We start from the raw sequence: 14,469 nt of genomic DNA, 5'->3' as shown, positions 1-14,469 counted from the left end.
TGAGAATGATGATGAGTGTCACGGATCATCACATTCATCAAAGTGTTGTGCAACGTATATCTTGGAATAAGAATAAAAGAGAATTGAATAAAAAGTGATAGTAATTGTATTGAAACTTGAGGTACAGCAGAGCTCCACATCCTTAATCTATGGTGTGCAGAAACTCCATCGTTGAAAGTACATAAGTGAAAGGTTCAGGCATGGCCGAATGGCCAGCCCCCTGAATGATCAAGAGACCGAATGATCAAAGACTACAAAGTCAAAAGATTAAACTGTCAAAAGATGACTAATACAATAGTAACTTATCCTATTTATACTAGACTAGCTACTAGGGTTTACATGAGTAAGTAATTGATGTATAAATCCACTTCCGGGGCCCACTTGGTGTGTGTTTGGGCTGAGCTTGATCTATCCACGAGCTGAGACTTTTCTTGGAGTTGAACTCCAAGTTATAACGTGTTTTGGGCGTTCAACTCCGGATCATGACGTGTTTCTGGCGTTTAACTCCAGACAGCAGCATGTACTTGGCGTTCAACGCCAAGTTACGTCGTCAATTCCCGAATAAAGTATGGACTATTATATATTGCTAGAAAGCTCTGGATGTCTACTTTCCAACACCGTTGAGAGTGCGCAATTTGAAGTTCTGTAGATCCAGAAAATCCATTTCGAGTGCAGAGAGGTCAGATTCCAACAGCATCAGCAGTCCTTTTGTCAGCCTTTTTCAGAGTTTTGCTCAAGTCCCTCAATTTCAGCCAGAAATTACCTGAAATCACATAAAAACACACAAACTCATAGTAAAGTCCAGAAATGTGAATTTAACATAAAAACTAATGAAAACATCCCTAAAAGTAGCTTAAACTTACTAAAAACTATCTAAAAACAATGCCAAAAAGCGTATAAATTATCCGCTCATCAACAGACAATAAAGATGAACAGGGAGTGCAGTGCTATTATCCAAACAGGGCCACCTACAAAGAAGAAGGATCCAGGGAGTTTCCACATTTTCTGTGCTATAGGAGAGACAATGTTTGATAAAGGGATCTGTGACCTGGGAGCAAGCATCAACTTAATGCCTTTGTCCCTCATGAAAAAGCTTCAAATTAATGAGCTAACACCCACAGACGTAATCATCAAACTGGCTGCTAAAACCTAAAAATAGGCAATAGGAGTGGTTGAAAATGTGTCAGTGAAGGTTAGAAACTACTTTCTCCCCATAGACTTTATTATCTTGGAAATGGAAGAGAATCCCATTCACCCCATCATTCTGGGAAGGCCATTCTTAGCCACAGCCAGAGCACTTATAGATGTGGAGCGAAGGGAGCTAGTATTGAGAATAAATGATGAATAGCTCACCTTCAATGTTTTCAAACCCTCACAAGAAGCATATTATGATAACAAGGAGTCAGTGGAAGAGCACAAGAAAGAGCTGATGAAAGAGCCAAACAAGGGAGCATAAGTACCACACCTGAAAACCCCCCATTGGTAACAACCAGTGTGATCAGAAGGAGCAATAACCAAGTGTAATCCAAGAGGAAATAAACCCATCAAAGTCATATGAGACAAGCAATAGAACCCTCTTGAAAGAAGAAACTACAAGGAATAAGGTGACATCAAGGGACACAAAAAAAAGATCCCAAGGGGATGAAAAACAAGAAAATTCCTACAGAAGATTTCTCTCCAGGGGATGAAGTGGTCTCTACATACTTTCCATCTATACCACCTCATCTCCCCACTATTCCATCTCAGCTACCACCAGTGTACACCATCAACAAATTTTTTTCCTTAGAACATGTGGAACTTCTTAACAAAGCCAATGGAAACAGATTCACTGCAAGAGGGGAAGATTTGAAGCACTTCCAACCACCCTGACAAGGACCAAACGTCAAGCTAATGACGCTAAAGAAGCGCTTCATGGGAGGCAACCCATGTTCTATACCTCTCTTTTTAATCTCTAATAATAGTAATAAAGCAAAGTTTGTGAATTCTAAATCAACTTCGACAAACAATATAAGACCCCCTACATGCAGCATATAGTACATGATAAGTTTGGTGTTCAAGGCACACCAAGAGGACTTGAACACACTTCATGATGTGAGCTTATTTCCGAATCTTGTGCACCATATGATCACAAACAAGTTTGGTATACCAACGTTGCATGCATGGGAGAATGAGTGGTCGATTGATTTGTATTCATGAAAAGTATTTAGTTATTTCAAAAACAAAAGAAAAATATTTTAATAGTAGCTATTTCACACTTTAATTCTTCCCACCAAAAATTCAATTGACCAATTTGCATTCCTTTTGTCTTGTATAGGAAATCAAAAAGGGTATTGATGGTACTTGATAGGACAATCAAGGAAGGAAGATTCGGCCACTATACCAAGGAAACCTCACACTTGTCTTCAAGGGGAGTATCTTTGGAAGTGTTGCCATGCAACATTGGGAGTTGGATAGCCTTGGAGACCGAACTAAGACCCTCATAAAAGGGGTGATCCTCGTGCTCATCCAAGGCCAAACCCCAACCGTCCGTCATTAAAACAACACTATCAATCCACACCTTTCAAACACCCATCATTCTTCTATATAAATGATCCCCATTCTAGAACCTCTCCGTACACACTTCTTGTTCTCATTCATCTCCCTTCCCTCTCTCGAGCACACACACTTCATCCCCCACCAAAAGTTCCATACACACCCTCCTAGCCACATCTTGTGAACCGCAAACATACCAACCATCACTCATGGCTTCATCTAGCTCTAAAAGGAGAAGAGGGAAGGAGCCTATGGAGCAGCCTCCTTCCGATGCCGGGAGATTCAAGACTGCCTTCCATGAGCTTCAATATGAACGGATCAAAAACAAGAAAATCTTGCCAGAATTGACATTCCAGTTCAACGAGGATGAGTGACCTTTGCTACAGAACACTTAGTAACCCAAAGAGGTGCTGGACACCAATATCTCAAGAAAGAAAACAAACCATGTGCCTGTGGTGTGTATGTATGGGGGAAAGAGACTTGAGGGAGTAAGTCCTTAGGGGTGTCTTAACACCTAGCACCTAGAACCAACTGGTTCGGGAGTGTTGGCTGAAAGCTTATCTTAAAGAGTCGCCCTCTTACAGAGCACTTAGCCTAAAAAGGAATGCAATAAACCTTGGAAAAGAAGAAAGGATCAACAACTAGGAAGTCTCAAAGGATGCAATCAAGAGAGTGATCAAGGGCATGATAAAGGCCTGAAACCCAGTAAATGAATGAACCTAAGTTGCTATGCATGAAACTCCACAAACCAGGAATTTTACTTTTATATTAATCATCTTGTTTCTTTCATTCATCCTTCCTATGTTTTAGTACTTGCTTAGGGACAAGCAAGCTTTAAGTTTGATGTTGTGATGCTAGGGCATCTAGACCAGTTTCACTAAGCTTTTCTTTACTGTTTTAGGGGAGTTTCATGCATTTTCTTAGTGAATAAGGCAAGTTTTGGATAAAAATACACTTACACCTTGATTCAAGCAACTATTGTGAATTTTACATGATTTCATGAGGATTTTGCAAGAATTGAATGACGAATTGATGATGCATAATCTCATGACTTTGGCTAGAGCTTTGATGCACTTTATTTGCTTGATTTCAGGACAAAGGAAGCAAGAAAGAACCACGTTAGTAGCCACGTTAATCTAGTTAACATGACTACTAACGTGAAATGGGAATGAGCTTGCAACGTTAATGAGAAAAGTGATCACCAATAACGCCTGTGAAGTCATCATAAGCCCACGTTAATTGCCACGTTAACTAGGTTAACGTGGTAGTTAACGTGGAGATAAAGAGAGCTCCAGCGTTAGTGGTAAACGTGAACACCACTAACGCTCCAAGAATTGGCAATGAGCCACGTTAAGAGTCACGTTAACTTAGTTAACGTGAACTTTAACGTGGAAGGGAGGAACAATGCCAACGTTAGTGACACTCACCTTTGTCACTAACGTTGGATCAAGTTAGCATTGCCCACGTTAGTGGTCACGTTAAGACCACTAACGTGAAAGTTAACGTAGAGCTAAGATTGATGAGCCAACGTTAGTGACAGTCATCTTTGTCACTAACGTTGGAGATGGCATTCACTACCACGTTAGTGACCACGTTAACCTAGTTAACGTGAACTCTAACATGGAAAGTAGGGGCGTTTGGAGCGTTAGTGACAAAGGTAAGTGCATAAGGCAAAGTTACTGGGAAAGGTAAGTCCCAATAACGCTTGCGAAGGTTCATAAGGCAACGTTAGTAGTCACGTTAGTGCCACTAACATTGAAGTTAATGTGGACTATAAGGGGTTGGAACGTTAGTGAAAAAGGTGATTGCCACTAACGTTCTCGAACCCACAATTTCACTTAACGTTAACATCATTAACGCCCATGCCTAACTTACACCTTTATGCAAGCTGAGCCCACTAACGATTGTAACTGCTTCAATTCAAGATCTAAGGCCCACACCCAAGACTTGTAGAACTCACTAGAAGATCAAGAAGAGTAGTATATATAGGAGTAGTTTTGAACTATAGAGAAGCTGGGCACTTTAGAGAACTACCCTCTGTATATTTACTTTTTTGCATTTTGAAGCATGTATTCTTTTCTGCCATTTTCCATTTCTAGAGCTATGAACAACTAAACCCCTTTCATTGGGTTAGGGAGCTCTGTTGTAATTTGATGGATCAATTATAGTTTTCATTATTCTTCTTCTTTCTTCTCTTTTGATTTACTAGAAAGCTTTCGATCTTAATTCAATTGGTTAGTTGTCTTGGAAAAGAAACTCTCCATAATTGGGTCTCCTCTAAGCCTTGAAAAAGGGATGAGAAGATCATGCTAGAAATGCTTTCTCATGTTGGACCAAATTGGGGTCTGGGCGGATATAGTGACATGTAATCCTCCCAACACTTTGATTTGGAAATACATGTGGTATAATCAGTGACCATACTTCATCTCTTCCCATGAGCAATTAAATCAAGAAATTGGGCAATTGTTGAAGTTTAGAGAGATTAGATTGCCAAGGAATTGGGATCCAATCACCTAAGATTGCCAAGGAGATCAATAGATGCATTGATTGAGGGAGAGATGAAAATGAACTTGACCCGGAGAATATCACATCTCCTGGCCCAATGAATTTCCCATTTCTGATCTTCCCCATTCTCTTTACTTTCTGCCATTTATTTCCATGCTCACTTCTCCAAATTCCCATTTAAGATTCTGCACTTTATTTTTTGCTATTTACTTTCCCGCCATTTAATTTTCTGCAATTCTCAAACTATACTCTGTTTAGCTCAACTAGCATACTCTTCCAACTAAAGTTGCTTGACCAATCAATCCCTGTGGGATTCGACCTCACTCTATTGTGAGTTTTTACTTGACGACAATTTGGTATACTTGCCGAAGGGAAATTTGTTGAGAGACAAGTTTTCGTGCATCACCAAACAAGCACAATATCTCGTCCCCTAAAATAAGCTTTTTCTTTAATATCATGATGATTTCGTTCAAACGTTACCATTTTCATATGATTTTTTTTTAATTGTCATAACTCCACTCATTCAAAATTTCTTGTGAAACTACCAATCTGCCCTTATCTTCTTCATCCTCTCTTGTTACCGTTATTGGCAGCTCTGCCTCCTTGTCCCGGTATTCCAGCAGGACTGTTTGCCTTGCCGACTTTACAAGTGTTTCTGTACATTTACTTATTGCACTGCTATTTCATTGTTCGCTGCTAGCGTCGCCAGCAGTATAATTTTCGAACTTACACCCTACACCATATGTCTCTCCTCCCACTTCTTTTACCAGCACATCAAAACCACTGAGGCCTATTGTAATATGTATCCACTCATTGATCACGTCCATAGCACATGTATCGATTTGCATGCGCCCAACACTGAATGAATTGCAAGATTTTGTCATTTTATCACACCCAACTACTTCACCCCATTGACCTCCTATCATCTTGAAAGTGTCTACTGACCATACGTGCAATGGAACTCCAAAGCACTTTAGCCATACTCTTCTTGTTTCACTTCGCTCCGCCTCCTCCTATTTCCATACGATGTGAAAGAATTGTAGAATACTATTCATTTTAAAGATGTAAGTCTCTTCAGCACTTAACACACAATCAAAAGTCAGTGGAGCTTTGTACGCACCCAGTTCTCATCCTTGAATAACTTGAGGCAAGTTTTCTGCAACCGTATCCTTCAGAGAATTAAAATCAATAAGTTTCGTCGTTCTTCTCACTAAATTCCTCTGTAGTCAGTTCAAATTCTCTTTTGCCACAGTAACTTCTATTTTTTTTTGTCCACCCATTTTTATGTAGATATTAGTTTTTCTACTCTTTTCTGACCACTATTGTATTTAGACGTGCGTCAATACAAACTTCTTCGCATTGTGGCTGATGAGTTATGTTGTTATAATTATTTTCTCTATTTGGAGACATATTCATGTCAGCCGCACCTGACTAATATATGTCATTTATGTATGCCGTCCAATTGAACAACTAAAACATTTTTTTCTTCGATATGTTTTTAGACAGGTTATCCACAAAAGTAGACAAAGACTGATGCTCCAAATGTTAATACTCTTCTCAGTTCTAGATTTTTGGATCTTTATCATGTTCTCTAACTCTACTCCTGCCTGTGTTTCCATCCACGCGCTCTCTCTCTCATCTTGTTTGAGTGACTTTTTATCTTGATACCATTGGACTATTTCTATGAATTAAAATCCTTTCTTCTATTAAAAAAAATTGAAAAGCTGCGTGGGAGTGGGAGAGGGTGTGATGAATGAGGCAAAGTGAGGAGTGAGGAGGACCTTAAACTATTATTAGTGGCACCCATTTCATTCCTGCAACTGCTACTTATCCATATTTGCATCTTCTTCTTTCTCTTCTTCTTCTTCTTATTGCTGGGGACCACGACCATTGAAATCGATCCTCTATCGTTATTAGTAATTACTCCTTTCTCTCTTCTTCCAGGTCCCACACAACCCCTCTTCAATGCCATGCTTCTCTTCTGTTCCTCTTCCACACAACCTACCTGCTAACTTACTTCCCACACACAATTACCAATAACAGCGCCACCATCCACCATGGCCGCAACACTCTCCCTCTCCCTCTCTTTAGACCCCCAAACCCACCACCACCACCGATTCTTCTTCCCCAACCACCACACGCGTCATTTCGCATATTCACTCCCAAATTTCCACATTTACTCTTCACAATCCTTCAAAATCTCATCTTCCACCCCTTCCCATTCTCACTCCTCAACAACATCACCACCACCACCGCCGCCAATCTCCTCTCTGTACCTGGACGACCCCTTCCGCACAGGTCGCTTCCTCACCAACGACGAGCTCGACCGCCTCCGCTTCCTGGAATCCTTCGTCTACTCGGAGGACCTCAAATCCGGCTCCATGTGGGTCCGTGTGATGCGCCCCGACGAGACTGACACCACCGTCGCTCTCCTCGCCGAATCCTTCGCCGAGTCAATGATGCTGCCGCCGGGGTACGCTGGGCTGCTCAGGTTCCTCATCAAGAAGTACCTTCTGGAGAGGAGAACCCTCATGCCTCACATGGCCACACTCCTTGGATTCTACAGAGAAAACGCTCCTAATCAGGGAGAACAACAAGAACAACAAGTGAAATTCGCGGGAACTGTGGAGGTTTGCTTTGACCAGAGGGGTGCCAATACTTCCATGCCTTCGCCGCTTCCTCCGAGGAACTCGCCTTATATCTGTAACATGGCGGTTCACAAGTCGCTTCGGAGGTATATATTAACATGAGTTCAATTTTAATGCATTGTCGATGCTGTAAAATTTATACTCTTGAATTTTTGGCGATTAGGCAATGAAATGAGGTATTGAGTAGTGAAGTGAAGGGTTTAAGATTCTTATCTTGGATACTTGATTGGTTAATGCCTTTCTTAATCAGTAATAAGTAAATTGACCTTTGCTTCATGTATCATGATGGTTGAGATTTGATTTATAGGTTCTGGATTACCTAGTTGACTTTTCATATGATGCAATGATGCATTGTTATGGCTTAAGATCAATTTCTACGTTCTATGGATTTTGTTAACTGAGAAAAAACAATATCTGGTTGGTTGACTAAAAGTAGCAGAAAATCTTATTTGCAGCATGTCAGGGTTTGAAGTTTGGAATTCCAGATTTTGTTTTACATTAATAGTCAGTGCAATTCCAAAATCACACAAGTAGCTGATAATCTTCAACGCCCACATTTATCAAGTGTTTTTGAATTTTATCTAGCAACCTGGGTACTTACTGTTATGCAGTCCACCTGATATGCGTTGTTAGTGTTGTGTTTTTCATGAAGTGATTGCTGTAATTTCAAAGTGCATTAGATTTTTGTTCCCACTGGAGCCTTTGTGGTTAATATGGTGTCGATATTGGGACATTTTTGGGTAGGAACCATTATCGTTATTTGTTAAGCTCAAAACTGTGTAGTGACTAGTGAATAGCAAGGTTTCAGTTGTTTTGACAGATATAGGGTGGACCATATATTTGATAACTGTCATACTGGTTTTATTGTACATTGCATAGTGCTTGCCGACTCAGTAAATGAGTGTTAAGTTGAAATTCATTGAAATAGACCTTAATATTTAACAAGGCAGAAATTTGATTCAGGTCATTTTGTGGAAGGCATGGGTCTAGAAATAGTATTTAAATAGACTTAATTTGTCCGGGAGAAGGGTTTGTCAATCTGCCGTTTATTTTCAAGTTATGTTTTGCAATGAACTATTTTACCAAATCCGTAAGCTGCACTGGGTTAATGAAAAGATCTTTGTGATAACAGTTGAGTTCATTTTATCCTCCCCTTTCCCAGTATATTTTGCTTGCGTGAAGTGTCATGTTCTCTTTTACGTTTATTTATTTATTTTTACCTTAACCATTGTCACGAGTGTATACTTGCTATGCTGTGGTTCCTTTGACATCTCCAGGAGGGGCCTTGGGTGGCATCTGCTGAAGGCAAGTGAGGAACTAATTTCTCAGATGAGTTCTTCAAGAGAGGTTTACTTGCACTGCAGAATGATTGACGAAGCTCCATTTAGCATGTATGAAAAAGCAAATTACAAAGTTGTAAAAACAGATAGTATTTTAGTCCTGCTGATGTTGCAGAGACGAAAGCACCTGATGTGCAAGAAACTTCCTCTGTCGAATATGCCTTCAGAAACAGATCTCTCTGGTTCAGATGAGTAAAATATTAGACAGATGTATACACATGCTGCAAAATACTGTTGAGGTAAGGTTTCCAACTTGGCATTTTTTTTAATAGTTTAAAAGCTCATATGTTTAAGTCTAGCTTCCACATGATCGGATGCTCAAATATGTGCGATGGTTATGTCTCATATTTATGTTTGTGATTATTTTTTCTTTCAGAAATGATAACAACATAATTTTGTGAATTTAACTGGAGATTGGAGATTAATGAGTGATTCAGGCATCCTTGTTTGTTTCTCTTATCTGTAGGAAAGAGGTTGCTTGTGTCAAAGGTAATGTACAACAGTAAATCGACTTGTTCATAAAAAATATTTTCATGGCATTGTCGCATTGTTTGTAGTTCAATGCTGTGTAAAATTTCCAATATAATATCATATAGAAAGAGTATTGATGACCTTTGACAGGTCAATGCTCCAAGCTGCAAATGTGAGCATATCCAATTATCCACTATGAAAAGTTAGAGAAAAATATGTTAAAACTTCATTACCGGTTCAAAAAAATATTAATCAGTGTTCTCTAAAGTATTGGTTATTGTATGGTTTGACAGAAAATTGATTAAAAAATTGTTAAGCTAACAGTTTGACATAAAATATCAGGTTAGATAAAAATAAGATAATGTAGGAACACTAGGTGCACACAAAATACAAATTATCGGAACTCTGGATTTTTCATGAGTATAATCAAACCACTGGTATGTGTCTTGGGTTTATAACTATAAATCAATCTCAACATTAGAACAATATGGCATATGGAATTTCTTGAACCATCCCAGCTGTGCCAAAACAAAACAATAACATTAGGTACTCATGACTTCGGAAAAGAAAGAAGAAAAAATGAAAATCTTCCATCAGCTTCGTCCACCATGGATTAACCAATTGAGTTCCTTATCTCCTATCAGATCATCCAAATTAGTTATATGCTGTACAAGAATGTGCAAAGCCTCCTGGTCATGTAATCATGTTGCTCTGCCTTGTTTTTACGTGTGGATGGACAGCTTCTTATAGAGAGCTCTTATTTGTTATCAAGAAGAAATCATCGTAGTTCCATGTCTTACCCTTTTTTTTCTAGATCAATCTCAAACTATGCATAACCATTCCCAAACCTTTTGAATTTGTATAGATAATCATTAGGAGTTCCTGTACACATTCCGCCATTGAAGGTCTCTCATTACTATCAGTTCGGACGCATCTTGATGCCAGATTGGCAAACATGACTATAGACTGAATAGTGTAAGAATTTCGGGCCATCTCTGGATCTATGACCTTACGCAGCTTCTTTCGATCATTCAGAATATGCCTCACCTGCATATGAATGTCTCATTGTAAGTCTAAAGTTCTGGAACTTGTTAACTATAATCTCTCATGGTAAAAGAGAGAGGGTTTAAACAATCAAACTAGAAACATGTCATAATGGTGATATTCAGGGTTGTGTTGCTTTGATATTTCTAATGATTATAGTCCCATGTGTGTTTATTTCCTACTTCCTACCTGTAGTACAAGGTTCTGATCATTGGGACCTTGGTTTAGATCAACTGCTCGGCGTCCAGTCAAAAGTTCCAGAAGAACAACACCAAAAGCATAAACATCACTTTGCAGAGTAAGTTTCCCAGTCTGATGTTGAAAGAAATTAAGGATGTTAGTTTGAGAACCACTTGTGAACAGTCTAAAGATAATAGATGCAGGAAGAAATAAGGTTAAAAATTGCAAGCTAGCATTTTGAGGAGAGGTAAGTATACTCAGGGGTACCCGTCTAGGTTGCAACCACATGAATATAAATTTTCTTTAGTGAGAGGGGGAGGAGAGGGAAATGGCATAGGATTTGCCATTTCATGAGACCTTTCTCAAACATCAACACTTGTGTTTCTGTAAATGTCACCTTCAGGCGACCTGCGTTGTTTTTTCAGCAGTTTGCATCTATTGGTGTCTACGCCTTTTTTTTATTATTGAATATATAAATTTCCTTGGAATTACTAGACCGTGGGTGGCTAGGCTTGAGAACTATATGTTACTGTGTTTCAGGTTCTCATATCTTGACTGCTTCACCTAACAAAGTAAGATATAGATGATGCTGCATGCCCTAGAATTGTTTCTATGGCTGATGGTTGTTAAAATCAAATTACTTCTTCATTATCTCATATTATAACATAAAATTCATTGGATTGTTTACTAACAACCTAATAAATGTTAAGCATCCATCTAAAGCCACTAAGGCACTGATCCTGTCCAGACTAGAATTTTAAAGTTAGGCTTATTTTTGCTGCATCAGCAAGTGTTGAATTTGCTGGCAGTTTGTGTTAGTGATTCTTAATATGGTGGCTATAACAAATACAATGGGTTATGATCCTGCTCTGCAGCATTTTTGGCATCTTGATGTTTGAATGAGAAGTTGATAGCATGATATAGGCATACTTGCAAATGATTTGTTGAATTAGAGTATAGTAAAATCTGACTTCAAGACTGAATGACATAATATTTGAAAGAAACAGTATCTGAAGGTGTTGAAACTAGTGAAAAATCTTTCTTTTTCTTTTCTGTTGGCATGAATGCTTACCGATGTATACTCAGGATCAAAATAGCCAAAGGTGCCAAGAACTCTGGCCGTGACATGTGTCTCTTGACCTTCTGGCATTAACTTGGCAAGCCCAAAGTCAGATATCTACAAATAGGTTGTAGAATTTTTATTTTCTATACATATTAGCATAAGAAAGGGAATCTTACAAGTCAATGATGGGAGTTTATTTGGTATTATACCTTTGCATCAAAGTTAGCATCTAAGAGAATATTGGTTGATTTGAAATCTCTGTGAACAATGGGAATTCCAACATCAGAACTTGAGTGGAGATAAGCAAGGCCTTTTGCAGCTCCTAGTGCCACTTTGAGTCTTAGGGGCCAATCCATTTTTCGTTCTCCAATTCCTAAAATTAGGCGTGCATTAATTGAATCCTGATTAAAGAAATTTTGGTAGGAGTATGGATTTGGGGGTGCATGACATACCATTCAAATGATCTTGCAGGTTTCCATTATGCATGTATTCATATACTAGGAATCTATGTTTTCCATCAGCACAGTAGCCTATCAAAGAAACAAGATTTGGGTGGTCGAGTCTGCTCAAGATGTCCACTTCAACTCGGAACTCACGTTCCCCCTCGGCTTCTTTAATTGCTGGCAGCGCCATCTTCTTGATTGCGACGACCTTTGAAGGAAGATGTTGTATTAGTATGTATATATTTGTATCTAAATTTCAAATTTTGAGCTATTTTGAAATAAGCATGTGTTTTCCTTCCTGGTAGATACAACTGATGTTATAAAATTTTGAGAATCATGATGAATTCTTGTGGAGAATAAACTTATATCCAGAGCTTGTTACCTCTCCCGACCGTAAAATGCCGCGGTACACTTTGCCGAATCCTCCTTTCCCTAGCAGATTGTCATCACTGAATGAACATGTTGCCTCTTCCATCTCCTTGAGAGTGAACACAGCTGATCCATGCAGTCTTTTCGCAGGCCGTGTCACTTGTTCTTCGAGTTGCCAGCACTCCGCAGGTCTATAAACCCCTGAATAGATTTTGTCTAAATGTTACAAGTTGGTTCCACAATCAAACATCACCCAATACAAGCCATTAAAGCATGAGAAGAAGAAAAAAGGAAGAGAAAAATACAAGGGTCAGTATGATCTTCGGACTTGCTTCGACGGCGCTTGTTCCAGGCTGAAACCAGACCAAATGGCATGGTTGGGTCTATCTATTTTGTTCTCTATTTGAGGATTGAAAATTTGAAATCTGACTAACCCTGACACCCTCAAAGTAGTGGTGAGTTTGTTGAATAGAGCTTAAAGTAAAAAATCACTTTGGAATAGTTGTAGTGTGTGACAGAGCTGTTATTCCCATATAAAAGTTATTTCCGTAGCATGAGAATCCATGGAGTACTTGCGGAGCAAGTGAAGTTAGATTAGAGGAACACTCAACAAGATATCTTCCAACAACATAATGAGAAAGATAGAGAGATGAGATGGCATGTGCTTTAAAGTAAAGAGAAAGCTGGGTAAAAGAAAAAAAGAAAAGGAAGAAAAGTAGGTAGGGCTTGCTCACCTATGGTTGGGGAAATGGTGGGGGTCATGGCATTGGGAGGTGCTTAGTTTGATGGTGAAATTCAAACTACACCTCCAATTCTCCATGTTACATCAAACATCATTTTGTTTCCGTTTTTTTTCCGTTTTACTAATTTAAAATAGGTAGCGGTTGGGGTGACATTTTCATTTGTTATATTTATTGCAAAAACTCTCTTTATACTTATTTCTTAATCTTTGTCTTGTATGGTGCAACCGTCAATGTTGGTATTAAAAGTCTATCATCATCAACTTTTGACGAAGAATTTCTTCAGGATTAATTATAATCCATGACATCAACTATGGGGTCCCAAGAATCAACATCCTTTTATTTATTTACCATGAAGTATATTTTGTTAAGAATATCCTTTTTTTTTCACAATATTCCTGTATACCCCAAGTTTAATAGGTCAAAGATTAGTCATTTGCGAATCGAAATTTTATTTAAAAATTTGTCATTAGTTAATTGGTTGCTGCATGCATAATGAGATTCAAATTTTCAACACTTATTTAAATAGACTAATAAACTCATTATTATAACCCAAATTTTATTTTTTTAAATCAAAATATCTAAATAACTAAATATTGCAATCCATGTTTTTTTTCCCATATTGATACTTCATACTTACACAATCCATAAATTTAAGGTTGTTCTAGGCCATTTGCAGATGAGCCTTTTTTTTTTCGGACATGCACACTCACATACTATATCCAGCTATTGCTGGAAATTGATCCTGGGTGCTGCTTGATGAGAGGCATACAAATCCTCCACCCGTCCCAAGCCTCAGCTGCAGATGTGTTTTTTTTTTTTAGTCAAGTAGATTAGACCGCCTCTAATCTTAGACATTATTCATGCACCACACACCCACATAACACACTCACATACACTACAATGGTTTATTTTTGAATTTATTTTTTTTCCCATAGGACTTGAACTCAGGTGTGGTTGGAGGCTGCAGATGCTCCTTAAACATTCGTTAGAAACATAAGCTGAAAACATTTAGGCCTAGGGATTTGGGCTTACATACATCAAGAATATTGGGCTTTCTAGATAGTTTTGGATACTGATGACCAGAAGAGTATTTTTTGGATACTCATAAACTACATATCCGGATTCAAATAT

The 14,469-nt window shown here is 38.6% G+C and overlaps 2 protein-coding genes across 5 annotated transcripts; one reads left to right on the top strand and one right to left on the bottom strand.

The window, feature by feature from the left end:
- The first annotated feature begins 6,578 nt into the window (after window positions 1-6,578).
- LOC107488878 (uncharacterized) lies at window positions 6,579-12,393 on the top strand. 3 transcript variants are annotated; one of them, XR_008009450.1, is made up of 4 exons: window positions 6,579-7,771; window positions 8,963-9,264; window positions 9,402-9,514; window positions 12,255-12,391. XR_008009450.1 is itself a non-coding variant. In XM_016109657.3 (3 exons), exons 1-2 carry the CDS (start codon window positions 7,095-7,097, stop codon window positions 9,219-9,221), a joined length of 936 nt encoding a protein of 311 aa, XP_015965143.1. In that variant the 5' UTR covers window positions 6,579-7,094; the 3' UTR covers window positions 9,222-9,264; window positions 12,255-12,393. The 3 variants fall into 3 exon arrangements, 1 of the variants encoding a protein (XP_015965143.1); XR_008009449.1 differs by lacking the exon at window positions 12,255-12,391 and adding an exon at window positions 10,362-10,495; XM_016109657.3 differs by lacking the exon at window positions 9,402-9,514 and having other exon boundaries at window positions 12,255-12,393.
- LOC107488877 (probable serine/threonine-protein kinase PBL28) lies at window positions 9,840-13,048 on the bottom strand. 2 transcript variants are annotated; one of them, XM_016109654.3, is made up of 7 exons: window positions 12,901-13,048; window positions 12,609-12,796; window positions 12,236-12,434; window positions 11,993-12,156; window positions 11,793-11,897; window positions 10,730-10,852; window positions 9,840-10,543 (listed from the first exon to the last, which is right to left on the bottom strand). In XM_016109654.3, the coding sequence occupies exons 1-7, from the start codon at window positions 12,968-12,970 to the stop codon at window positions 10,307-10,309; spliced, it is 1,086 nt and encodes a 361-aa protein (XP_015965140.1). In that variant the 5' UTR covers window positions 12,971-13,048; the 3' UTR covers window positions 9,840-10,306. The 2 variants fall into 2 exon arrangements, with proteins under 2 accessions (XP_015965140.1, XP_015965142.1); XM_016109656.3 differs by having other exon boundaries at window positions 12,856-12,970.
- Window positions 13,049-14,469: the final 1,421 nt, after the last annotated feature.

The sequence above is a fragment of the Arachis duranensis genome, chromosome 5 (assembly GCF_000817695.3).
Source record: "Arachis duranensis cultivar V14167 chromosome 5, aradu.V14167.gnm2.J7QH, whole genome shotgun sequence".
Taxonomy (NCBI): Eukaryota; Viridiplantae; Streptophyta; class Magnoliopsida; order Fabales; family Fabaceae; genus Arachis; species Arachis duranensis.
Note: the sequence above shows the minus strand (reverse complement) of the source record. Positions and strands in the feature narration are given on the sequence as shown.